The sequence below is a fragment of the Marmota monax genome, unplaced genomic scaffold (genome assembly GCF_021218885.2).
Source record: "Marmota monax isolate L192 unplaced genomic scaffold, Marmota_monax_Labrador192_F-V1.1 WCK01_AAM20220418_F8-fsc00014, whole genome shotgun sequence".
NCBI lineage: Eukaryota > Metazoa > Chordata > Mammalia > Rodentia > Sciuridae > Marmota > Marmota monax.
Window position 1 is genome coordinate 37,276,999 of NW_026695222.1, and position 27,138 is coordinate 37,304,136.

A 27,138-nucleotide genomic window follows, 5' to 3' on the forward strand; every position below is an offset into this window, starting at 1 on the left:
AGGGGAGGGACACCAGATGCAACAACAGGAAGCCCTTCTCTAAACCCAGAGATCTTTAGTCTGCTTCTGGACAAGCCAGGCTTTGCTGTGGCAGAGGCACCATGCTTCCCAACATGAACGCAGCAACAGCAAGGTGCAATCGAGCTTCAATCACGCAAAAGTGGCGGATCATGTTCATAGAGCACCTGCAGTCCTCTCCAGAGAGCCAGCAAGGTGTGGCTCCGGGACTGCCCTGGGGTCCCCTTCTTTGCCCCAGCAAGTCACACCTCCCTCCCTGGTTCACTGCCCTTCCCCTCTCCACAGTTGCCCAAGGTGCCCCACCAGGAGCTGTGACTTGGGAGGGTTATATGCTAATGCAGGCTGTCAGTGGTAGAATCAGGATCAAATGACCCCTGAAGACCTCCTAAGGTCCGTGGCACTCAGAGCTGAGCCAGTGCTCTCTGGCAGCTCTTCCCTGGTGCTGGCATACACTGGCTGGCACTTGTTCTACTGAGCCCAGATAAGAGGGTTCTGAAGTACCACAAAAGCCTCTCTAAAAACCTGGGGGACTCACACTCAGCTCAAGAGCCACACGGGGGCAACCTCACTCTAGAGGTACCTTTGAGGGCACCAGGAGCTGCCCTCAGGTGGCTGGGAGACATGAGACAAGGGCATTGCCCAACTGGAACCCACAGCCTGTACAAATGAGTCCCACAGAGCTTCTGTGAGACCCTGTCCCATCAGGGTTCCACCTATGGACCCTGCAGAGCTCAGCCCAGTGTGGACAAGCAGATCCCCTGAACCAGCTGTGCCTCGCTCTGGCTCTGGCTGGAGGTTAGCAGGTCCTGGCTGGTCTCACACATCCTCCCTCCTACTGCCTCCTGTGGCCCCTGCTTCTCCAGAGAGGTCTCATCCCCACATTTCCCAGGGATCCTATGCGGAAGCCACACCCCAGGTAGCCCGACCTTCTCCCCTATGTCAAACAGCCTCAGCTCTGGTCCAGCTACTGGGGTACCACCCCACATCCCTGCACTGTCCAACAGTCCTCTTTACACCACAGCTTCTCGAGACACAGCAGGGTCCGTGCCTGCCCCACATCCACCCGTGCAGGGCTCCAGGCCAAGTGCCACAGAGTGTCAGTGAGCACCTGCCCACAGGCACTGGTGACTGCCCCCCACTGAGGGCACAGGTGCCCTCCTCCAATCCCAGTGGCCTATAGTTTCCCACCCCTTCTCCAAGGTGTCAGAGAGGGCTAGAATCGCAGCCAGGCCACTTCACCTTTTGCTCCAACCTGCTGCAACTCACAACTACCAACAGCCCAGAGCTGGTAGCACACCTTCTGCTTGAAGCCTAGCACCTGCCCCAAATCTAAGTCCCTCCAACCACATCCCACTCACCTATGATAGAATCCACTCTATCCTCCCCAGCATTCACCTCTGTGCCTGCCCAAATCTCACTACAGTTCAGCCCCCAATCAAGCACCTTAACTTCCCAGTGCGCACCCAACAAACAGCTCCTGACCCACTGCTAGGCCACACTAGAGCCTATGACCTCTCTATCCCTAGGACAGGGAGTCCATCTCGCTGGTTCACACACTTACCAAACACCTGCTTCCATTCACATGAGCAACAAATACCCACTGCTTCCTGTACCCCGAGAACAGACCACCATGAGCAGCCAAGAGGAAGCCACACTGAGCTCCTTTGGGAGGCGGGTACAGCAGCAATCAAGAAACACACCTGCAGAAGGAATCCCCTTCCTCTACCTCCCAGGAGCTGTCCCTGGTCCTTCTTCTACTCCTGAGCTCTCTCCTCCAGCTCCCTCCCCACATCCCCTGCAGACCATGGACCCTCTAGGAGGACCAGCCTTTACATTAGGTCTCCCCACAGCCCGGGCCTCTCCATCCCCCTACCTTGGTCCTGCCTCCCAGGTGTATGGGGAACAGCTCTCTGGTGACTCTTCATACACAGTGACACTGGCCTATGCCAGTATTGGGGAGTCCCAAAGCCACCTCAACCCTCTTAAGAACAGCCCTGGGGTGCTGCTGACAGACGGCACCAATCTCTGGTCCTACAATATCAAGAGTAAAGGGATGCGAACAGCCAGCACCCAGGAGACTAAGGAAGGGAAAACGGGCTCTGTGGGACTGGGCACAGGCTCTGGGCAGCAGACCCTAAATGAAACTGGATGGTGGCATTACGGCAGCCCTTCCAAGCTCCAGGCAGAAGAAAGAGGGCATAGCTGGAAAGTCCTTCCTGAAGAATGGAGCACATTCCAGCCAAGAGGACCTGCCTGGACCCATGGCCCAGGGGTTCCAGGCAGCAAACCCACCAAAGTGCCACATGCCCAAGCCCCAACTCCTGCCACACATGGACCAGCAGCCCTGGGCACCAGAAGCCAGAAGAGGGCTCAGGTGGGGAGGACCCAACCTCCCAAAACAGGGGCATGTTCAAACAGCCGTCTAAAGCAAGACAATGCTCTCAGGATGCTGAAAGGCATTTCAGAAAGGAAGTCACCAGAGACGGCACCAGAAATGGCACGACTCTGGCAACAAGGGCATCTGAACAGGAGACAGACAGGTCTGCAGCACACGGGATGCACTGTCCCCAGCCACCTGGGGAGAATCTGTCAGTGTGGCTCAGAAGGTGGCAATACTGGGGCCTTTCTAGCCCACAGTCCAGGCTGGACAGAAGATGAGGGCCCCATCTTGCCCAGAACAGTCCCAATGGGCACCCTGTCTTAGTTAATAGTAAGTGCCCACCTAACAAAAAATAAGTCAGAATCGGTGTCCTCATTTCATGTTCAAAATGATTCGCTGGCAGCAGACCATCACCTCCCACCAGAATGTAGTCCAGGGAAGCCGTCTGTGGATAGCTCCTGCCACCTGTGCTTCCTCAGGTCACCTGCTAGTAGTACTCTGGTCCTCTCTGGCTTGGCCCACAACATAGATTTCTCCTGGTGCCACTGCAAGGCACCTGCCACACGATGCCTGCAGGATGGAGGCAGGGCACTTGGGAGCCAGGGGCCTACCACGTCCCAGGTCTCCTATCCTGACAAGCCACACCTGCTGTCCAAGCCATTTGAGCTCACTGGCCAACCTCCTGCCCCGGACCTGTACGGCATTGCAGCTCTGGCACGCCTATGACTCTCCTGGCCTGGGCCGGCTTGCTTTCTCGCCACCCCAGGACATGGGGCAGGGCCACATCACCATCTCCCTCTGTGGCTCATCTCCCTTCCTTTGCACTCAGTGACCTACACAGCCACAGAGACAGTCCATCAGTCCCCAGACGCAATCACAGCCCTGGCCTGGCCACCTCACCTACCAGCTTCTGCCTCCAGCACACAAGCTCCCTAGGAGGCTGCTGTCACTGTCCTATAGCCTTCCTTCCCACCCACCCAGCCCCATGGCCGTCACTGACTGGGGGGAGGCAACACAGGAACATCCTCAAAGAGCCTGCACCCTCATGAGATAGACTCCATTCTGGCTGCCACCCTTCCCCTGGACAACCTAGCCACCAGCGTCCCAGCCTCTGTGGCCAACCTGGTGACAGAAAAGCCAGCACCTCCTCCTCCCATAGCTGCCACATCCCCTCCCACTTGGCCTTTCCACACCCTACCCGAGCCACCCCCATACCTGCTACCAGTTGCTCCCTCTATCCAATGGAGGGTTAGTACTCAGCACATGGCCACTGAGCACAGAAAACATGCGCCCAGAGTGGGCAGGCAGGCAGGACCTCATGGCCACCTCAGCTGAGTTCAGAGTGCAAAGCACCCGGTGCTCTCACTATGGGCCCTGCCGAATGACAACGCCCAGGACAGGGTGACAGGGAACGTACTGATAAAATTAGCTTTGCCCAGTCCTAGGAATTATAAATCATGCATGTGGCCCATGTTCAATATCTAGGGGTAAATACTGCTTGAAAATCTCTTCTCCTTAAAAACAAACTAAAAAACTACAAAGGAAATTATCCTTCAACCTCATCCTCACTTTCAGGGACCTGCTTCCCACACCACTGCTGAAACACTCAGGCCCATGGCCACCCTCCAACTCAGGACTGGCCAGCTCCAGCCACCCACAGTCACCCCCACCCTTCTGCCCTGAGGCCAGAAGGCAGCCCTGTGCCTGCCAGGAAGGCACCCACCTCCTCCACACAATCCTGGTGCCAGGATGCCCTGGATCTGCTTATGGCTCCCCTGCTCGCCTGCCTCCAGCCGCCGAACAACCCAGAACTGACCTCTGGGCCTGCCCATCCCATCCCCTACACATACCAGGTGAGGGCACAGCCCTGTGATTTAAGATGCCACCAGTCTTTTAGGGACCTAGATCTTCCCACGACCTGCCTGGATATTTGGTCAACAGCCCAAACACACAAATCTGGAATCAAAGTCTTGAGGTTTGCAGGACAGCAAGTGAAAGTCTGATCCCAGAAAGCCAACTGCCCTGCCAAACAGCAACCGCTGGGTGCCGAGGACCACCGTGGAGTGCCCAAGCTGATGGGTTGACAGGCCACCATGCCATGCCCAGCGGGCTCCTACGCTTAATCAGGGGGGACTGCAGGGCAGTATGCCACCCCATGTCCAAGAAGGCAAACTACCCAGTGCCCACAAGAGAAGGGACCTCTGTGTCCTCAAACAAGGACCTGTCACAGGGCTGTGCTGATGAAGGACAGCTACCACGATAACAAGAGGCACCCTAGTAATGGACAGGTCAATGGTAAAAGTCCCAGGAGGCCACCCCCAGCAAGGTACTCTTGGCAGAATCCTAGCTAAGGGGCCCTGCCCAGGAACACAGGGAAGAGGCGTATGCAGGTGCAGAAGAGGAGAGGCAGAGGGCGCACAGCTGGCAGGCGGGGAAGGGTCTGTGGCGCAAGGGCCCCCAGGAGGTTGGCACAGTCCCAGCTCTCCGACAGGGCTGTGCTGTGCAGGTACTTATTAAAGCGTGAAAACAATCACATAAAGGAAAGCAGGCCACGCTAGGGCCAGGACTGTGACTAACTCACATCTATGCCTGAGATCCAAAAGCACACACCCTGTTCCCTCCATGGCTTTTCATCCCAATTAATGGCCTCCAAAATGCCACAGAGAGGCCACACTGCCTTCAGGAGACTCTCTGACTCAGGCCCTGGCATCCCAGCCACACCAAGCCCCATGCCAAAAGTGGAAGGTGCTCCTGCTCAGCTAGCAAGCCTGTGGCAGAGGCCAGCAGTGTGGAAGTCTCAGCAGTGTGGGCTCCAGGTGAGCAATTCCCGTCAAAATTAAGGCCCCCAGGGATGTTGCAGACAGAACCTCCCAGGCCAGAGTGATCCCCAGATCCAGAGCCATACGTAGAACACAAGAAGCAAGCTCTGCAGGAGTGAGGCAGGCCTGAACAACAAGTAGGTATGCTGAGTACAGAGTGGCTGACCCACAGCCTGATGAGGATGAGATCTGAAATTGGTGGGAGGCCAGACTATGATCCTTTGGGGTCAGGTTACTCCAGGAAACTAGGCTTCATTCCAAATAGTGTGAATTCCCTGGAGGTCCCCCCAGTGCATCTCACAGGGGAGAAAGCAAATGAGGGGTCCCTGGAGGCAGGAGAGTGTGGACCCAACCACAGGGTTCCAGGAAGCCATGGGACTCCTGAGTGGTCAGGACCACACCAGCCTTGGAACTGCACTGGTCTCTGCACCATCACCTGCCAGGGATCATGGCAGGCTGATCCAAAGCAGCTTTACACACACAGTTACAAGAACAAAGACACACTCTAGTTCAGCCATTAAGAATACATGACTGCTAAAAACCATGAAACAGACTTCAGTCTCTTTAAGAAAAATAAATACTACAGCTCTAGAGTCCCATCCCCACACTCCATCCCTAGGAGCAACCACTTCCAAGAAGTGACCTCACCCTCTGGACAGCCTTTGCCCTCAATAAGGACACCTGCATGGACCACAGGATTCAGACATCACATACATGCACTAGCCACTAGCAGGACTTGGTGTGCAACCCTCAGAGCCACACAAGCACACCACCAGCTCACACCAGCCCAAAGTGCACCTCTGCCTGAGCTGGAGTTCATGCCTATCCAATGCTCCACGTGTCCTAGGCACCACCGGCTGCTCCACATTCACATATAACACCGCCAACCCGCATCCACACGCAACCCTGTCACCCCACGTCCAAGCCACCCATCCCCCCACCCCACGTCCACACCCCCGCACCACTCTATGTCCATACCACCCCACATCTACATGCCACTCCACTCTATATCCACGCCACCCCATGTCTATGCCACTCTGTGCCCACACGCCACCCCACATCTACGCGCAACTCCAACTCCATGCCCAAGTGCATGATCCCACTATCCTACCTCCCACATGGGCTCACGGCACCCAAGCTGTCTGCCCATAGTTACATCTTGTAGGAGGTCTAACTTCCCTTCTTTCACAATGTCGTTTTCCCAGCCTGGACACAGGAAAGGCAGGTGGCAGCCAGACCAGGAACTGGGGTTCTCAGGGCTGGGATCCAGGGGAAAAGCAGCTCTCTCCAGAGCAGAGGTGACACTACCCCAAGCTCAGCCTGAGACCAGAGTGGAGCCGAGTCTTCCCGCAGAGCACTCCAAGGATGAAAGAGGGCATCAGCAACCCTACACCAGCACCAGAGCACGGTCAGCACCTGCAAGTTTCTTAGCCCTAGCACCCTTTGCCACAGGGTCCCAAAGTACAGGGAAAGCACCCCTGGACCTAAAGCCAGCCAGAGCCATGCAAGGCCACTGCGGCAGAGGCAGGAGGTCCACCTGCCTGGGACCAGGCGCGGCAATGAGCTCTGGAGTCTGGGTGCTCCCACTGCTCTGTGCAGCACTCAGAGTCTCACTGTGCCACCGAGGACATCAGGCAAATCTTCTGAACCAGGAGCCTCCACTGCTAAACATGCCCCTAATGGCTCACGGTGACTCTCCACCCAGTCACACCACAGGGAAACTGCCCTCTACTCCCTCCCAGCCCATGTACCCAACACAACCCCATCAGCAAGCCTCACTCCTGTCACCAGCCCCGGCACCAGGTGAGTTTCAAGTTAGTGCTGGATTAATGTTTGCTGGCTGACTGGACAAACTCACCAGACCACTTCCCTGGCGCACGCAGCCACGTGCCTGGCCTGCTAACTGTTCCCCAACCCCCAGCTCCCAGCATGGGCTGAACTACCCAGCCCCCTGTGTAATTAGATGGAGCCAATTACCTACCAAGTTCTCTCAACTAGAACTAGAGAAAATGACCACATCCCTCTGGGCAGGGCTTTCAGGCCAGGGAGCCTCTTGACTGCCCACTGCCCTTCCAGCTGGCAGGACCACCAGAACTTGCAGTACCATGCCTCAGTCAGAGAGACAAAGCAGCCCAAGAAGACGGCTCAGTGCTCCTGAGTGGGAGGAACCCAAGGGCTGAGGGACCTCATGGAACAGAACCCACAAGAACTGTCCAGTAATGCCAAAATGTCAGACCATGAAGCACACATCCCTGCTGGCCCAATCACTGTCGGCAGCTAGCTGGAAACGTGCACATGCCCCTGGCTCGGTGCAACACACAGGGACAGAGAGCCCTCCCCAGGCATCCTGGAGATGCCCACGCTGTGGGCTTCCTCTTCAAAGCCTGCTCCCTGTTCAGGTGCACAAAACGCTCCAAAGGGAACCATGCAAACCACGTCCAGGCCCCTGAGCACTGTGTACCCCTAGATCCAAGCTTACCCAAAGTGTTGTGGAGTCCCTGAAAACCCTCCTTCATGCAAAGGGAGGCTCCATGACAGGGGCCTTCCACCTAAGAGACAGTCCACAGACTCACAGGTCCATGCACGTCAGCGGCTGAGGGGAGGGCCACAGACACCCCAGCAGACTCAGACCAAGACCCCAACTAAAGCATACACTAGGAGTAACAATGCTCACCTTAGGCCTTTTCCTAGGTGAAAGGGCAAAGAGGCCAGGAAAGACTGCGCTTGCACAGCCCAGCCAACCCACAGGCGCTCCGATGCCGCAGCCATGCTGGTCCTTCCTCCCTACGGGCTGGTGGCTCTTCACTCAGGGCTATCCTTCCTGCTGATCCCAAAGCCTATGCCCAAGGGGTTCCTTCACCTGAGAGCCACCCCTTGGCCTCACTGCACCCCACATGCCACCCAGCTCCAGGCCAGGCTCTCTCAGGAGGTGGCCTCCCATGAAGTGGCTCTTTCAGTCACCACTGTAAATGCCATTAAGTGCCCTGACTCCCATGCTGCCCTCTTCCAAGCTCCTGCACTGTATCCACTACCCTTGACATTCCGGCTCAGAATGGCATCTCAAACCAACACACACTCCCAGCCCTGCCCTCTCTATCCAGGGAGGAGATGCCAGTCCAGCCCCTGTCCTAGACTCACCCGTCTCAGGACATCAGCAAATCCCATGAGTATGTCCACATCACACAGACTCCCCGGGCCCTGCCCCTACCACCTTGCATTCCACAGCTCACGGTCACAAAAGTGACCTTAAAACTCACATCTGACTCTGTCACCCTGCTTAAACTTTCAGTGGCTCCCCAGCTGGAATTTATTCAGGCACTCAACATACCTACAGTGACAGCTCCATGACAGGCCGGGATCATCCTCCTGATATGGCCTGGGAACCCATACCTTTTCCCCATCCTCAGCTCCAGGGACCAGGTCCCTTCTTTTCATTTAGGACTCCTCAGCAGTCCCCTAGGCAACAGGCCCTCTCCAGGATCAGAAATACCTCCCAGCAAGTCTTCATTAATAGCTTCCCCCAACCCCAATAAGAGCCACACCAGGAGAGCAAGGACTCTGCAGCCTCAGGACCCAAAGGGTGCACCCCAGCACCCATGTCAGCAGTGCTCACTGATTAACATGTGGTCTTATTAGATGCACAAATGCCCCTAGGCAAAATCAGCTGAGAATAAATGGCCGATATCCTCACCAACAAGGTCTAATCTTCCTTAACCACAACTGTCCTCCTACAGAAAGGCCGTCAATTTCTGAAAAGCCATATCTGGGCAATGGGTTTTGTTTTGTTTCTGTTTTTGTTTTACGGGGTGGGGCAGCGGGGGTACTGGGGATTGAACTCAGGAGCAATCAACCACTGAGCCACATCCCCAGCCCTATCTTGTACTTATTTAGAAACAGGGTCTCACTGAGTTGCTTAGTGCCTCACTTTTGCTGAGGCTGGCTTTGAACTCACGATCCTCCTGTCTCAACAAGTATGCACCAGCAATGGTTTTAAAAGTACAAACTGGCCCAACTACTGGAAGGCAATTTGTAGTAAAGCCTTTGAAATGCTCAACTCATCAGACACACGAACTGTATGTGAAGATGAGCACCTACAGGTGGGAGGACTTCAGCACAGGACTCTACAAGCCGGATCCAGGCAGCCTAACAGAGCTTCAAGGACCACTGAGGGGCCAGGGCAGCACACAAAGACACGTAGGACAAGGCAAGTAACACTCAGCAATTCTGAAGGGTGATTCTTGTTCCATAACAATCAGAAATGCAGAAATTCATCTGCATCCAAAAAGGCTAAAATGATAAGCTGTCAAAGGTGAGCAGTCTGGGACAGATGAGTTACAAGCCACCTCAATGCCTTCTTCATAGTTTTCTTCTCAAACTTCCCATAATGACTATAGAATTGTTTGTTTTTATTTTGAACACCAGGGATTGAACCCAAAGGCAATTTACCACTAGCTACACCCCCAACCCTTTTTGAGACAGGGTCTCACTAAGTTGCTGAGGCTGACCTGAATGGAACTTGCTATCCCCCTGCCTCAGCCTCCCAAGTTACTGGTATTACAGGCAAGTGCCACCACACCTGGCCAAATAAAATAACATTATAATCAAAAAACACTGGTTGGAAAGAAGACTTTTCCAATTGACTATAATTCTTATAACAAAGTGACATGACAAAGCCATCCAGGAGTGCATCCCTGCTTCACTCTCAAGTGCAGGCCCTAACCTTGATACCAGCACTCCTCAGTGTCTTTACAAAGTTAACCCGGTCTCAAGACTACAGTCTCAAGACGGTAGTACTGCTCATCCACGCGTGCTGGGTATGGACCACAGGGACCACCCCCAGACAGACCTACCACAAAACATAAAACCCCTTAAAAACCTTTTTTTTTTTTTAATTTTTTATTGTTGGCTGTTCAAAACATTACATAGTTCTTGATATATCATATTTCACACTTTGATTCAAGTGGGTTATGAGCTCCCATTTTTACCCCATATACAGATTGCAGAATCACATCAGTTACACATCCATTGATTTACATATTGCCATACTTGTGACTGTCATGTTCTGCTGCCTTTCCTATCCTCTACTATGCCCCCTCCCCTCCCCTCCCCTCCCCTCTTCTCTCTCTGCCCCCTCTACTGACATTCATTTGTCCCCCTTGTATTATTTTTCCCTTTCCCCTCACTTCCTCTTGTATGTACTTTTGTATAACTCTGAGGGTCTCCTTCCATTTCCATGCAATTTCCCTTCTCTCTCCCTTTCCCTCCCACCTCTCATCCCTGTTTAATGTTAATCTTCTTCTCATGCTCTTCGACCCTACTCTGTTCTTAGTTACTCTCCCTATATCAAAGCAGACATTTGGCATTTGTTTTTTAGGGATTGGCTAGCTTCACTTAGCATAATCTGCTCTAATGCCATCCATTTCCCTGTAAATTCTATGATTTTGTCATTTTTTAATGCAGAGTAATACTCCATTGTGTATAAATGCCACATTTTTTTTATCCATTCATCCATTGAAGGGCATCTAGGTTGGTTCCACAGTCTTGCTATTGTGAATTGTGCTGCTATGAACATCGATGTAGCAGTGTCCCTGTAGCATGCTCTTTTTAGGTCTTTAGGGAATAGACCGAGAAGGGGAATTGCTGGGTCAAATGGTGGCTCCATTCCCAGCTTTCCAAGAAATCTCCATACTGCTTTCCAAATTGGCTGCACCAATTTGCAGTCCCACCAGCAATGTACAAGTGTACCCTTTTCCCCACATCCTCGCCAGCACTTGTTGTTGTTTGACTTCATAATGGCTGCCAATCTTACTGGAGTGAGATGGTATCTTAGGGTGGTTTTGATTTGCATTTCTCTGACAGCTAGAGATGGTGAGCATTTTTTCATGTACTTGTTGATTGATTGTATGTCCTCCTCTGAGAAGTGTCTGTTCAGGTCCTTGGCCCATTTGTTGATTGGGTTGTTTGTTCTCTTATTGTCTAATTTTTTGAGTTCTTTGTATACTCTGGATATTAGGGCTCTATCTGAAGTGTGAGGAGTAAAGATTTGTTCCCAGGATGTAGGCTCTCTATTTACCCCTCTTATTGTTTCTTTTGCTGAGAAAAAACTTTTTAGTTTGAGTAAGTCCCATTTGTTGATTCTAGTTATTAACTTTTGTGCTATGGGTGTCCTATTGAGGAATTTGGAGCCCGACCCCACAGTATGTAGATCGTAGCCAACTTTTTCTTCTATCAGATGGCGTGTCTCTGATTTGATATCAAGCTCCTTGATCCATTTTGAATTAACTTTTGTGCATGGCGAGAGAAAGGGATTCAGTTTCATTTTGTTGCATATGGATTTCCAGTTTTCCCAGCTTAAAAACCTTTCTTGTAGCTGGGCACTGCACACGCCTGTACTCCTAGCAACTCAGGAGGCTAAGGCAGGAGGATCACAAGTTCCAGGCCAGCTTCAGCAACTTAACAAAGCCCTGTCTCAAATAACAAAAAGGGCTGGGATGTGGCTCAGCCATAAAACACCCTGAGTTCAATCCCCTATACAAAAAAAAAAAAAAAAGACTTATATACTTTTTTAATACTTAATTTTTAGTTTTAGGTGGTCACAATATCTTACTTTTTATTTATTTATGTACTGAAACAGAGGTCTCACAAAGCTGCTGACACTGGCCTCAAAATTGTGACCCTCCTGCCTCAGTCTCCTGAGTCACTGGGATCACAGGCAGGTGCCCCAATGCCCAGCCTCTTCTACCTGCTTTAACTTTACTGGTTTATTACCATCAGAGGCCCAACTAAAGGGCTGCCAACCCACAGCCGAAGACAGTTTCCCAGGCAAGAACCCCAAACAGCAACTGTTTCCCAGGTAGCAAATCAAAGGCTCCAGCTTATCATCCACATAAAAAAAAAGTGAAAGTGGGCTGGGGCTGGGGCTCAGTGGCAGAGTGCTTGCCTAGCACGTGTGAGGCCCTGGGTTCAACTCTCAGCCCTACATTAAAACAAAAAAAAGAAAGAAAGAAAAAGAACTTCTGAGAACAATGCAAATTACCCCAAATCTCAGGAGCCCTTTTACCGCTCTCCTTTAAGATTCCCAAAAACAGTTATGTTTTGATCAAGTCACACATAACCATCTATTTGTTAAAAGCACTCTTCAAATTTCTCTCTTAAACAGAGGACAGCTTACACTTATACACTGAACTAGACCTGGAAACACACAGACACTACGCTGACTTCATTCTGAGTTCAAGGACACAGAGGCAGCGCCCCCACACATCCACATCCACATCCACACCCACCCACTCCCCACCCACACCCACTGCTGTGCCTAGAGCTGCTCCATTTCCAGGGCAGGGGCTGAAAAGGGTCAGGACAGGTGGCAAAGATCCCCAGCACAACTGAAGCCCTCATAGGAGCAGGGCCTGCTCCTGGGGATCCTCAGGCCATCAAGCCCTAGGTAAGCCAGAGTCCATCTTCCTAGGCAGCCTTTTGACAGGGCCCCAACAAACAAGGCTCTACCTACAGATACAAGGACTTAAGGGAGTCCCCCATGAATGCAGAGCACCAAGCACAGTAAGCAGCCAGGGTGGCAGTCCCATGAGTGCCCACAGGCCCTGGCCCTGCTGCTACCAGAACAGAAGGCATACTAGCTCCAAGACATCTACAGACTAGAGTAGGCCAACCCCACCCCATCACCAAGGACACTCCACTCACCCCAAGATGATGGTGACAAGCAGGGGGGGAGACCAGTCAGGACATGGGGGTGGCCCTCTCGCCCCCAAGGGCATCCCTCCAACCCAGCGGTGAAGCAGGGAAGCCACCTTTGATCCACCCTAAGTAGAGCAGCCTAGTGCTATCCTTAACAGCTCTCAAAAAATTACTTCTCCTTGTTCTATTCAAATGTCACTGTCCCTGAGCATACCAAGGAGAACACTAGGTCAAGGCCTCTGGCCCTGAATCAAGTCCCCCATCCAGGTTCACTCTGCACAGCCTGCACCACGTGGGCAGGCAGGTAGCACACACCTGTGACAACCTCAGCAGCTTTTGACTGGCGGCACAAGGCAGCCCCAGCACCAAACTCTTCAACCACTCTAGACATGGATTTGACTTAATAAAGCTGTCCTTACAAGATTTCACAACTTCTACAGCAACATCTGATTTGAAATAGTGAAAATGTTACAAAACTTAGGAGGATGCACACCTCTTCTGGATGGAACTCCACATCTTTCACAAAATAGCCAACCTCACTTCACAGCCAGGAAACGGAGAATCCATGAACACTGTCCTCAGTCCCAGATCAAACAGCTACTGTGCATAAGTAATGTCTAAACTTCCAAGAACATCTCTTGAACCAAGGCACCTGCACTCTGAGCCACAGCTGGCCACCAAGACAGCAGCTCCCATAACTACAGTAGCAGCCCTACTTCTTCTATGGCCTGACTTTGGGACTAAGCCTCAGGAGAACCAGCCAAAAAGGTGCAGCCAGCCGCTAAGGGACTCTCCCTTCCCCACAACAGGAAACGCAACCGCCCTAGGGTGGGAAGCAGTGCCCCAGACAGTCTTTCAACACAGAGCTATCTTATGAAGCATCATTTTAAAAGGCAGCATGCAGACATCCCCAGGGCAGGGCATCTAGGCCAATGGGAGGACATGGCTTTCTGTCCTGGAGCAGGGACCTAGAACCACAGAAAAGTAAGTCCTACAAGAAATCACAATAAAAGGAGGCACATTAAGAAATGTGCCAATTGGCCACATTACAAGATAGCCTTTAAAATTAGCAGCTTCAACACAGCACCTACCTATCTAAAAAAGATCTTTTAAAACCACTTACCCACATGCTAATTTGGGGGTCAGATCACTTTCTCCGCTTTTCAACTCTGATCATGGACATTACGACGACTCTGACGTTAGACCACCCCAGGTTACACACGAGCAGCCAGTGCTTTCGGTGTTCTCGGACAACACCATGACAACGGCTACGACACTGTTTCCACACGTCTCTTAAGTCTTTTCCTCATCCTCAGTGGGTAGGACTTAGACTCGGGCACCTTCAAACGAGCAAATACAACTATAGTAACATAAATGTCTTACAAAACAGTCCTGACAAAGAATATCAAGACTGAGTTTGCTAAAACCAAATTCAGATGTTTAATTGAAGCTCAAAGGGCGCTGTGGGGATGGGGCTTTACTCAAGGTCCAGTGCTCAGCCTCAGGACAGTAGGAGAAAGCGGTCCTCCCTGCCTTCTCCCACCACAACCTCCGGCCAGGAGAGGTGCGAGGAGGGGCACGGTTCCCCATTCACACTCCACATCCTACTCCACACCTGTGTGCAGCTCCGAAACCCTGCCCTCCCCTGATCCTCACTCCACCAGTCGGCATCACGGGGTCCTAAAATGAGGAGCTGTCGGCCACCTGTGAATTTTGTTGGACTTTACTTCCACCTTTGGTCTGTATGTTTTTATTACGAAGCATAGCGTCAATCAGAAGAGTTGAGCATTTTCTGATCCACCAATCACAGGCTACGGCTAAAATATTTATAACCTATCACTGTAGCTCTCAAGAATGGACTGCCCCTGTTTAAGAAAGAAGTACCCTGGCTTGGAGCATTAATGGTGGACTTAACTATACTCATTCAGCTTTCACTATTAAAATAAAGTAACAGAATTGGTAAGTGTTTCTGATCAAAGAACTGAAGAGGGTCTTGAAGAAATGAATGTCAATATTTCATTTCCCAGAAAACACAGGGCCACTTTAAAGCACTGCTCCTGGGAGAGCATTTACACTCCAAGAGTGCAAGGGAGCTGTTCTCTGCTCCCCATGCGTGAGTCCTGATGCAGAGAACCAGGAGAAGGAACACACACAACCCTCCGTCTTTTTCAAGTTGTCTTCCAGTCAAGCACAGCCAGCTCTAAAACTGACCTTAAAGCACAAGGCAGAAGTGAGTCTCAGGACAGCTCAAGAAGGCAAGGCTGCCCTTTTCAAATGTCTTCCTTCTCCCAAGTAGAAAAAAAGAGATAGGCTTTACCTGTAAGATGCTCAGAGAAAGAAACATGGCTAACCCCAGATGGCCACGGGTGAGAGGACGCCATGGGCACCTAGTCACCAGCTGTCATGATGAAAGGGCAGTGTAGGGACATCCTTGCTGCGAGGGAGGCACTGTTGAAACAGGCAGGACCACTGCAAGGGTGTTTTCCTAAGCAGATACAAATTACTGAGGCATTTCACCTAAAAGGCTACAACCATGAACCACCTTTTCAACACTAACAACTAAAACTCAGCCATATTTTCCACCAAAAGATCAAAACACACATAAACATCAACACAGAGCCTTCTAGCAAACACCCATCACTGCACATTCTTTAGTGCCCAAAGGTTGGCAAGGACACCCCACAAATTCTTGGGTGCTTCTCTCACATCTCCTCTTTTCCTCCTCAGAGCTGGGCAGCTCCTATTGCCAACCCAGAGTCACTGTTTCTGGCTCTCATGTCGCCCCGCTCTTGCCCCAGTGAAGCAGATCCCAATGTGTGACCAGCAGCCCTGAGACCCATGGGCAATGACAAGAAAACGTGCTCCTCAGAGGCTGCAGCTCTTTGAACTGACCCTCAGCTCTTCCCAACAAGCAGGAGAGGACTAGTGGCAGGGCCATGCTTTCCTCCCTCATCCACTACTACTGCCACTCCACGGTAGCAGCTGCAGCTGCTGCACACATCACTAGTACCAGAGAGGAGTGCTCAGAAGCCCAGCACTTCAGCCCAGCGTTCAGTGGGAGGGCTCCTGTCTGAGCACTCCCAAACAAAAGCAGCTTGGCATGTGATACCGGACAAGAGATCACCCGTCAAACCTCAGGGGCCCCAAAGAACTCAGGGTGACAAAGCAGAGGGAGTGTAGAGAAGGAAGAGGCTGAAGCAGATTCTGCACTAAAAGCATCCCCTGCACATGTGTTGGGCTCCACATCCCACCACCTCCTGCACCCCAGACTCCTGGCTGGGAGTGTCACACTGACCTCAGGGGATGGCAACAACAAAAGCCTAAGGCCACACTCAGGACCAACCTGGAGTTGAAACTCCTCCAGCATCTGAGCACTAGCTCTGCCTTTAGTAGCAGCAGGAAGCCCAAGCTTTCCATCCAGACTTCCCCACCTGGGGGGTAGGGGGGTGCCCAGCCTGGACCTAACCTGCACAAGGAGGAGGATGCTCTCTGGCCCACCACAGCAGCCCTGGATTAATAATGAGGCAGCGGAGTTCAGCGAGGGCCCTGACACACGATGGGGTAAGCTCCAACACTGGGGAGCCCTCAGGGCAAGCATGACCCCGTGCTGCCCGAGCTAGCAGGGGCAGCAGCGCCAGACAGCCTCCACGAGAAGCCCCTGGGCGAGCAACTCAGAAGCGCAGACAGGCATCAAGGCCGCGAAACAGGGGCAGCCGACCCAAGCCAGGGTGGCCCAGTGGCCTCGCTGGCTCACCGGACACCCAGGATGGCCTCCGCACCTGGGCAGAGGCGCCCCTCAGCCGGCAGCCGCGGGCAAGCCGCGAGGCAGGCGGCCCGGGCACAGCCCCAGAACGCAGCCCAGAACTTCCTGGATCGGCGGCCGCCCGACCCGCCCTCCCCTCCCACCCCGCGCGTCCACTCACCTGGAGGCAGCTGGAAGTTCTGGATGTTGGTCGGGTTCTGCGGCGGCTGCGGCAGGCGAGGGGCCAACACGGTGGGCGTCAGGGTGGCCCGGATCCCGCCGGTGGCGGCCGAGGGTGTCCGCGGCAGGCTGGGGGTCGCCGCGCCGGCCGCGCCTTTGGGCAGCCCCGCCGGGGGTCCAGGGGCTGGCGGCGGGCCGCCGGCGGGCCCCGGCAGCGCCCCTTGCATCGCAGGCCCGAGCAGCACGCCGGCCGCCGCGCCCGCCGCCGCCGGCCCCGCCGTCTTGGGCGGCTCGGCCTTGGCCCCCTGCGCGGGCGCGCCGGGCCCCGGCTGGCCGCTGAGCCCCGCGGCGCCCCCGGCGGCCGGGGCGGGGGCGGGGGCGGGGGCGGCGCCGGCCCCGTTCTGTGCGGCGGCGGGCGCGGGGGGCGCGGGCGCGGCGGGGAGGCCGGGCGGCCGGGCGGGCGCGGCGGGCGCGGGGGGCGCGGGCGGCGGGGGCGCGGCGGGCGCGGGCGCGGCGGGCGGCGAGGGCGCGGCGGGCGCGGGCGCGGGGGCCGCCTGGATGACGGAGCCGGCGGCGGGCGGCGGCGCGGGCCCGTTGTTGACCGGGCTGACAGCAGGTGCGGCGTGCGGCGCGGTGGGCGGCGCGGCGCTCCCATTCAAAGTTTGCGCGGCGCCGGAGCCGGGCGGGCCGGGCGGGCCAGGCTTGGCGGCGCCGGGGCCGGGGCCGGCGGGCGGGGCGGCGGCGGCGGGCTCGGGCCCGGCGGCGGCGGCGGCGGCGGCGGCGGCGGCCGGGCAGGGCCCCGCGCTGGCCTCGGGCGGCGGCCTCAGCTTGGCGGGCGCCGGCGCGGGCCCTGCGGGGACAAGCGGGCGGCGTGGTGAGCCGGGGCCCGCGCGCCGCGGCCCCCCGCCCGCCGGCCGCGCTCTACCTGCGGGGGGCGGCTCCGGCGCCGCTGCGGGCGCGCCCTCGGCGGGGGCGGCCGGCCCTGCGCCCGCGGCTCCGGCCGGGCTGCCGCTCACAACATGGTTCCCGAGCGCGCCGGCGGCCGCGGCCCGCAGCTCGGGCGCGCGCGGCGCGAGGTGGTGGTGGTGGGCCGCGCTGGCCGCCAGCTGCGACTCGAGCGAGCCCACCAGGTCGCTCACCACTTTCTCGTCCACCTCGCTGTTGAAGAAGACCTCGTCCAGCAGATCCGAGCCCGCCGCCATCTTTCCTCCTCGCCGCCGCCGCCGCCGCCGCTCGGCCGAGCGCGCCTGGGCAGGAGGAGGTTCCAGCGGGGCGCGGGGCGGGCGGGGGGCGGCGCGCGGGGCGGGCGGGGGCGCGGCGGGGGACGGGGGGAGGGGCGCCGAACTGCGCAGGCGCGGCGGCGCGCACCGCCCCCGCCCGCGCCCTGGCGTCGCTGATTGGCTGCGGCGCGGGCTTAAAAGGCGCGGCCAATGGCCGCGAGCGCCAGAGGCCGGGCGCGGGCGCGGGCGCGGGGTGTGGGTATGGGTACCGGTGTGGGAACGGGTGCGGGCGCGGGCTCGCGGGTGCGGCGGCGGCGGCGCTCGGGGCCGGCGGTCGAGGCACAGGCGGCGGGTCTGCTCTTTGTCTCCGCCGCTCCAAAATGGCTGCGGCGAGCCAGGCGGAGGACACCGCCGGACGACGTGGGCTCCCGCCGAGCGCCGGTAAGCGCAGCGCCTGCACCAGCCGCGCCCGGAAGCCGTCTTCTGCCCTTTATTTCTGTTTGGGGGAGGGAAGGGTAATAAATCGCCTAAACCGAAGTGTGCACGCACCTAGTCTCTACCGCTCTTCGGGCTGCACCGCACTCTCCACTTCTGGCAGGCGGGTGTTTTAAGCATTTGACGGTGTCATCGACACTGCCGTAGGTTTTCTTTTCTCCGCCCCTCCCCCACTGGAAATGCCCAGAAGCCGTGTCCAGAAAGGCCCCAGGCCGGGACCTCTCGGTCCCTAAGGCCCGGGGCCGTGCCGGGAGCACCGCGGGCGGGCGGGGCTGCAGACCTTAGAGGGACTGCTGCGCTCCTAAGCGGCGCTCCGGCGCTGTGCGTGATCCTCCCGCAGCCTTCCCAACCGCTTGATACCTGCAGTGTACGACCCTCTCCCCCTGTTCTCTTGACACCGATGTCCCTAAGGAGCAGCACAGATTGGAGCCTAGGAAAGGTGTTTGGGATAAATCCTATAAGGTATCAACGGGAATTTCGTATTTGAACGTTAGCCTCCAGAGGACCGGAATGTACATGAATATAGCAGGCTGGGTGTGAGGAAGCTGGGTGCGCTGGGAGCGAGCGTGAGGGCGCTGTGCCCCACTCCAAGGGCACCTTAAGCTCAGCGTGGGCATGGCTTGAATCTTCCAACAGGAGCAAAAAATTGGAGTTGCATGTAAAATCTGTTTTTTGGTTTTGTTTTTTGCAGTGCTGGGGATGGAACCCAGGATCTGGTTCCTGGTAGGCAAGTACTTTATCACTTTACCCAGCCCCAAATCTCAGAATTTTTAAACGTTGACTAATGAGAAAATTTTAAAGTAGGTCAAGCCATTAGCAGCAGGCTGCCATCAGCCCCTGAGCACCTTGGGTAGTGGTACAGCTGTGTGTGTCCCTCAAAACTCTCAGGAGGACTGGGGCAGAAAGCTGGACGCCAGGTGAAAGAAATCTAGATTCCCAGGCCTCCAGCCCCAAGGCCCATGTAACTTTGGGGGTTCCCACGCTCACATTCCTACCTGCACATCTGCTGCTGAAATATTTTTTTTTTTTTTTTTTTTTTAGTTGAGATGGACACAATACCTTTATTTATTTAGTTGTTTTTATGTGGTGCTGAGGATTAAACCCAGTGCTTCACATGGGCTAGGCAAGCGCTGTACCACAGAGTTACAACCCCAGCCCTGCTGCTGAAATCTTTCGGAGTCAGCCACAGAGTGGTGGCTGCTGGGTCCTCCAAAGGCCCTTTGAGGACCCCTCTGCCCCTTATGATCCTGAGCCCCTGCAGGAGGGGCTCAGCCTCCTGCACCATGTACTTGCTCATGTCACTGCCAGTGCTCTCTGGAGTTCCCCACAGCCCACAGCTTCAGCAAATGTGGCAGAGATAAGGATCCATGTCCACTCATCCCTTGCAGAATGGTCCTGTGCACCAAAAGTGTTTGGGCAACATAGGATCCATGGCTCAGGCAGTTGTACAGCTACTGTTTTCAAGAGCACTGCCCATCTTTAGGATGAGGTAGGGGTGGGAGTGGCCAGGAAATCCTGAGGCTCCTTCCCTCAAGACTTCCCACAAGACTTCACAAGAGCAGTTGACACACAGCTGCTCAGCCCTGGCCACCCTGGAGACTCAGGAAAGGTTTTTCTTTAAGTGTATGATCTACAGATTGATACCTGCAGCGCACAATCTATGTATGGTTTCCATGTTGCCACAAGCAGTTATGACTTCTGTAGTATGAAATTTGAAGTCCTGCCCAGCATAAAGAGAAAGGGGGGGACTATAACAATTGGAAACTCCCAGCACTACATGGAAACGTGGAAGAAAATCTGGGATGAGGGAGAGTGGCAGACCCCAAAACAGTACAGATGAGCAGGTGGCCAAAGCAGCAGCTTCCCGAGCCAGCAACTCTGTGGGTCTTTTAAATTCAGTAAGCAGCATCGCTTTTCCATAAAAATAGAGCATCAGACACACTTACATTTAGAAATAAATATAACCCCAGTGAGTGATTCCACGGTGCTCTGGATGCTGAAGCCCTTCATCATACCACAGGCCTTCTGTTAATGGTGTGTATGTGTGTGGGGGTTGGACCAGAGTCGCTTTACCACTGAGCACCATCCCCAACCTTTTTTTTTTTTTTTTTTTTGGCAGTGCTAGGGATTGAACCCAGGGCCTTGTACATGCCAGGCAAGTACTCTACCAACTGAGCTATGTCCCCAGCCCCCCTGCCCGTTGTTTTTTATTTATTTATTTATTTATTTTTGTGTGGTGCTAAGGATCAAACCCAGTGCCTCACAGGTGCTAGGCAAGTGCTCTACCACCTAGCCACAACCCCAGCCCTTTTTATTTTTTATTTTGAGATAGGGTCTCATTCGCTTGCAAGAGGCTGGCCTTGAACTTGCATATCCTCTTGCCTCAGACTCCCAGGTCACGGGGATTACAGGTGTGGCCACTGCACCCAGCTCCCACATGTATTTTTGTTTAAAGGACATACAGCCAGGTGGCAGCTGGAGGACTAGGGTTGGTTCCCAGGGTTCCACTTCCTGGGTGACCTCACTAGCCCTTCAGGCAGCCTTTCTCAGCTATGTAGACTCAGAGGGACATGAGCGTGGTCAGTGGACCCACATCCAAGGGACTCGCTCATGAGCGCAAACCTACTGTGCCAACACAGGTGCACACATCTGTTAGCATTGCCATAAATTATCCCAAATCTCTCTCACAGCTCTGAAAGCCGAGTCTGAAATCAGGCTGTGGACAGAGCTGCACTCCCTCTTGAGGCAACAGAGGAGGGGGTCCTTCCTGCCTCTTCCAGCTTCGGGTGGCTCCAGGGGGTCCTTCCTTATATGACAGTACCCTCTCCCTTTTTTGCCTCCTAGGTTACCAGTACTTCTCCTCTTATAGGGACACCTGTCCTTGAATTTGGGACCTAAATCCAGAATGATTTTGAGAGGTCTTTACTCATTACATTTGCAAAGACTCTACCTACAAATAAGGTCCCTTCTTTTGTTTTGGGTGGATATGCATTGGAGGGAGGGGACATGACTCAGCCCTGTATGCCTGATTCCCAGTCTGGTCACTCCTGCAGAGAAAGCCCTAGAGAGCCTGACCAGACCTTCAGCTGAGGACACAAGCTGCTGGGTCCCAGCAGCCTGACCTGAGGGACAGGGAAGAGCCTGGTAACGATAGACCTGCTCAGTCAGGACTCCCTCACTACGGACAAGGCTGAGGGCCCAGGAGTCATGAGAACCAACCACCCAATACCCCTATGAGCCCATTTGCAGGAGAGGGAACCAAAGCCTGAGGAGGTTAAGTCCTTGGCCTGTGGTTGCATTCTTGGTAGGGAGAGAAGCCAGCATTCAGACCCTCAGGCTGCCAGGCCCCAGAGCTGATCAACTCCTCCATCCCCTCACTAAGCCCAGCTGGACACCCATGGTGAGGTGCCCGCTCTCCTGCTAACTAGAGGCAGGCCCTTCCCTCCTGAGACAGATGGGACCTCCCAAGCAGACTGTGGGTGAGCCTCAGCAATACCTGGAGAGCCTCTTGGCTAACTTCCACCAAGAGCAGCCATAGCCTCACGGCTGGGCTTCACAGAAAGGAGCCTGTGGGAATTTCAGGAGGCACTACCCTCTCCTGCCAGCGCTCTGGAGTGTCGGACTTCCTGAAGGTCTCCCTCCCAGAATGCCAAAGAGACAGGCAGGCCTTAGATCCAGGGGAGCAACTGGGTGGCTTCTCACCTCCACCCTTCCTGGAAGGTGCAATGCTCTGGACTTTCCTAAAGCGAGATGTCCCTCAGGTGGGTCTTTAGAATTTCTTTTTGCATTGGTTAATTCCTAAAATAACTTGTCCACCTTCAGGTCACATCTCAATTTGTAAAACCCAAATTCCAGCCAGGTGCAGTGATGCCCACCATGATCCCAAGGACTCCATTTCAGAGGCTGAGGTAGGAAGATCACAAGTTCAAGGCCAGCTGGAACAACTTAGCAAGGCTGTGTCTTAAAATAAAAAAGTATAAAAAAATGGCTAGAAATGTAGGTCAGTGGTGGAACACTTCCCTGGTATGCATAGGACACAGGATTCAACTCCCAGTACCAGGGAAAATTTCATTTTGTGAATTTTTCATGAATTTTTTTCATATTTGGGGAGAAAATACATATATATATATATATATCATATTTGGGAGAAACAACTCTATTACTATATTGAATCGGTAGACCCCTCTAGGTATTTAGTTTTCTTGTCTAACATCTCCCAGTGGTGCTTTTGTTTTTGTTACTGAGGACTGAATTCAGGGGCACTCTACCACTAAGCTACACCCCCAGCCCATTTCATTTTTCATTTTGAAACAGGGTCTCAACAAGCTGCCAGACTGGCCTTGAACTTGTGATCTTCCTGCCTCAGACTCTGGAGTAGGTAGGATTACAGGTGTGTGCCACCATGCCTTGCCATTCAATCATATTTTACAATTTTCTGACTGTCAGTCTTTTCATTAGTTTTATGTTGCAGTATTTGTTTTTTGATATTCTTATAGGGGGTCTCTTAATTTTAAAAGTTTCATATTTTTTTTCCTTTTAGTTGATATTTAGTGGTCAGCATCTAATATCTCAATTTATATGTCTCAACAATGCCTACTAACAAACTTTACAATGACAGCACTTATGGTCTGGTGCACCTTTCAAAGCAACTTCAGTGAAACTCAAGTTTTTCAGGAGAGTAGGTGTGTTAGCTGTCACTATAGCAAAATACCTGAAAAAATTAGCTTATAAAAAGAAAAGGGGGGCTGGGGATGTGGCTCAAGCAATAGCGCTCACCTGGCATGTGCGGGTCGCTGGGTTCTGATCCTCTCTCTCTCTCTCTCTCTCTCTCTCTCTCTCTCTCAGAAGAAAAAAGAAAAGAAAAGGGTTATTTTTGCTTGTTTTGGAGGTTTTAGCCCCTGACTGGTCGGCCCCGTGGCTTTGGGCCTATGGTGAGGCACTGATCGGGGCAGAAGCATGTGGCCGAGCAGAACCACTTGCTTGTGGCCAGGAAGCAAAAGAGAAGAAGGGGCGGACCGGGGTTTCGCAGACCCCTCAGAGGGCACCCTGCCAACGCCTGAGGCCCTCTCGCTAGACCCACCTCCCAAAGACTGCACCACCTCCTGAAAGCACCATGCCAGGGACCAAATCCTAACACATGGGCCTCTCAGGGACCTTTCAGATCTAAACCATAACCCTGGCTTTCAGGGGTGGGTTTTTTGTCTGTTTTTTGGTACCACGGATTGAACTCTGACACTCGACCACTGAGCCACACCCCCAGCCCTATTTTGTATTTTATTTAGAGACAGGGTCTCACTGAGTTGCTTAGCATATCGCTTTTTGCTGAGGCTGCCTTTGAGCTCACGATCCTCCTGCCTCAGCCTCCTGAGTCACTGGGATTACAGGAGTAAGCCACTGCACCCAGCTTAAATTTTATTTTTTTGACATAGGTTCTTGCTTAGTCGAGGCTGGCCTGGGACTTGCAATCCCCCTGCTTCATCCTCCCGAGTCTCTGGAATTACAGGCGTGCACCACCATGCCCAGCAGCAAAATGAATTTTTAAATCCCAGCTGTTTTGTTTTGTTTTGTTTTGTTCTTGATTTTGTCCACGAGTTTGAGCTTCTATTTCCAGGATGGTAGACTCCTCCTGAACTCGCCCTCCTTCGGGTAGTGCCACAAGCCAGGCAGCACGCAAACCAGCATTAGCTGTGGTCACAGGGAGTGAGCCCAGGCCCAGACTCTGGAGAGGAGCCAGCACTAGGAAGCAGGGCAGGGCCGGTGAGCCACCTGTGTCTGAGGTCAAGACCCAGGCCAGACCGTGAAGGGCAGGTAAAACTCCAGCAACAACCTGAAGAGCTGGAAGGCAGAGTGAGGCAGTGGCACCTCTGGAAGGCAAGGGGCATCCCAGAGAAGGGGAGACCCATATCAGATGATAACTCTTGCCTCGGTCTTTAGTTGACCTCTGAACCACGGTCAGCCAGACCCCAAACAGCCTGGCCAAAGGACAGAGTGTGCTGGGCACAGTGGCGTATTCCTGTAATCCCAACAATTTGGGAGGCTGAGGCAGGAGGATCACAAGTTTGAGGCCAGCCTGGGCAACCTAGTGAGGTCCTGTCCCCAAAAATAAATCAAGTGGGGATGCAGCCCAGTGGTAGAGCACCCCTAGGTTCAACCTCCAGTACAAAAACACAAAGTTCCCCAAGGATAGAGTGTGGTCTGAGTCCCGTCAAGTCAATTGCCAACTAACACAAAAAATCAGCACTATTTTAAAAGAATGCAGACTTACCACAGACTATCATCATGTCAAGGACACAATCCAAAATCAACCAATATTAAAAGAAAATAATGTGATTTCATTCTCAAAAAAAAGAAGGCTGGAGATCGACCCTGACAGGACCCAGATGATGGAGTTAACAAGCCGGGATGTCAAGGCAACCCCATGACCGTGCCCACTGGTGTGCAGAACATAGGCTTTCAACAGTGGATAGATGGAGACAGTCATGGCAGATCACAGGAACCACAGGTCTGAATGGAGATTCTGGAACTGAAAATGAAAATGTTTTCAGTGAAAGTTAACTGGACTAAGAGCAAAGCAGGGATCACGCAGTGAACTTGACCGTGTCTCAGTAGAACTTATCCAATCTAAAGGAAGCGCCTGTGGGGCAATGTCACATGCCTGTGTGTGACACAGTTTACAAAGAGAGGAGAGAAGGAATGGAGTGGGGAAAGGTATCTGGCGGAAAAAATGACTGGAACTTCCTACATGTGGTGAGAAACATGAACTTACATATGTAAGAAATTCTGGGGCTGGGGATAGAGCTCAGCTGGTAGAGGCTTGACTCACATGCACAAGGCCCTGGGTTCCATCCCCAGCACCACAAAAGAAAAAGAAAAATTCTGTGATCAACTCAAGGAGAACCAAGTGTAGGTACATCATAGTCAAATTGCTGGAAAGCAAATACGAAATGAAAAAAATTTTTAAAAAGAGCCCTAGAAAAACAACACATGGCATGCAGGGGTAGAGGCTAGAACTGGCTGACTTCTCAGAAACCATGGAAACCACATGCGAAGGCCCTGGGTTTGATCCTCAGCACCACGTAAAAATAAATTAATAAAGTAAATAAATAAATAAAGATATTGTGTCCTACTGCAATTAAAACACAAATATTTAAAAAATCAGTAAATGGGATGGACTCAAACTAAAAAGCTTCTTCTCAGCAAAAGAAATAATCCATGAGGTGAATAGAGAGCCTGCTAATTGGGAACAAATTCTTACAACACGCACATCAGATACAGCACTAATCTCTAGATATAAAGAACGCAAAAATCTTAACACCAGAAAAACAACCCAATCAGTAAATGGGCCAAGGTACTGAACAGACACTTCTCAGAAAGTGATATACAACCAATCAACAAATACATGAAAAATGTTCAACATCTCTAACAATTAGAGAAATGCAAATCAAAACTACTCCAAGACTTCATCTCACTGCAGTCAGAATGGCAGCTATTAAGAATACAAACACCTGTAAGTGTTGGCGAGGATGTGGGGGAAAGGCACACTCAGACATTGCTGGTGGGACTGCAAACTGGTGCAGCCAATATGGAAAACAGCATGGAGATTCCTTGGAAAACTGGGAATGGCACCACTATTTGACCCAGCTATCCCACTCCTTAGTCTAAACCCAAAGGACTTAAAATCAGCATACTACAGGGACACAGCCACATCAATGTTTATAGCAGCACAATTCACAAAAGCTAAACTGTGGAGCCAACCTAGATGCCCTTCAGTGAATGAATGGATAAAGAAAAAATGTGGCATATATACACAGTGGAATGTTACTCAGCAGTAAGAGAGAATAAAATCATGGCATGTGCAGGTAAATGGATGGAGCTGGAGAATATAATGCTAAGTGAAGTTAGCCAATCCCAAAAAACAAATGCCGAATGGTTTCTCTGATGTGAGAGGCTGACTCATAATATGCTGCAGGGGGGGGTGATTAAATGAACTGTAGATAGGGAGAAGGGAGGAAAGGGTGGGAGGGGGCACAGGGATGGAAAAGACGGTGGAATGCGATGGTCACCTAAGCACATGTATGAAGACACCAAGGACATGACTGTGTGCGACCAGAGGTATGAAAAATTGTTCTCTGTGGGCTGGGGATGTGGCTCAAGCGGTAGCGTGCTCACCTGGCATGCTTGCGGCCTGGGTTCGATCCTCAGCACCACATACCAACAAAGATGTTGTGTCTGCCGATAACTAAAAAAATAAATATTTAAAAAAAAAAAGAAAAATTGTGCTCTGTGTATAATAAGAATTGTGATGCATTCTGCTGTCATGTATAACAAATTAGAATTTTTAAAAAAACACAGGAACCAGAGGAGAGGGAACAGCCCCTTGGAGTATCGGAAGGTGTCCAGTCTGCCAAACAGGGTGCCAACTGTCTCAAGAACAAGGTGATAAGGACCTTGTTGTGTAAAAGAAAAGGGGATTTATCCAGCAGACCCATTTACAGGAAGTGCTAAGGGGCTGTTTAGGCTGAAGGAAGACGACGGCAGGGAGAAGTTTGCCCTGGTGGCGTTCAGCCCCTCACTGGGCTCTCCTCCGCTCCT

The 27,138-nt window shown here is 53.1% G+C and overlaps 1 protein-coding gene and 1 long non-coding RNA gene across 2 annotated transcripts in view; one reads left to right on the forward strand and one right to left on the reverse strand.

Annotated features, from left to right (window-relative positions):
• Positions 1–18,053, reverse strand: part of Taf4 (TATA-box binding protein associated factor 4) — a 69,140-nt gene extending 51,087 nt beyond the window's left edge. The window contains exon 1 of the mRNA XM_046433119.2: positions 16,833–18,053. Coding sequence (XP_046289075.1) covers positions 16,833–18,033 — 1,201 coding nt within the window. The 5' untranslated portion in view covers positions 18,034–18,053. The remainder of the gene's footprint in view (positions 1–16,832) is intronic.
• Positions 18,054–18,266: 213 nt separating this feature from the next.
• Positions 18,267–26,543, forward strand: LOC131423778 (uncharacterized). Its single transcript, XR_009225830.1, has 3 exons — positions 18,267–18,492; positions 22,861–22,936; positions 23,392–26,543. It is a non-coding gene; the product is annotated as an uncharacterized LOC131423778 (long non-coding RNA).
• Positions 26,544–27,138: the final 595 nt, after the last annotated feature.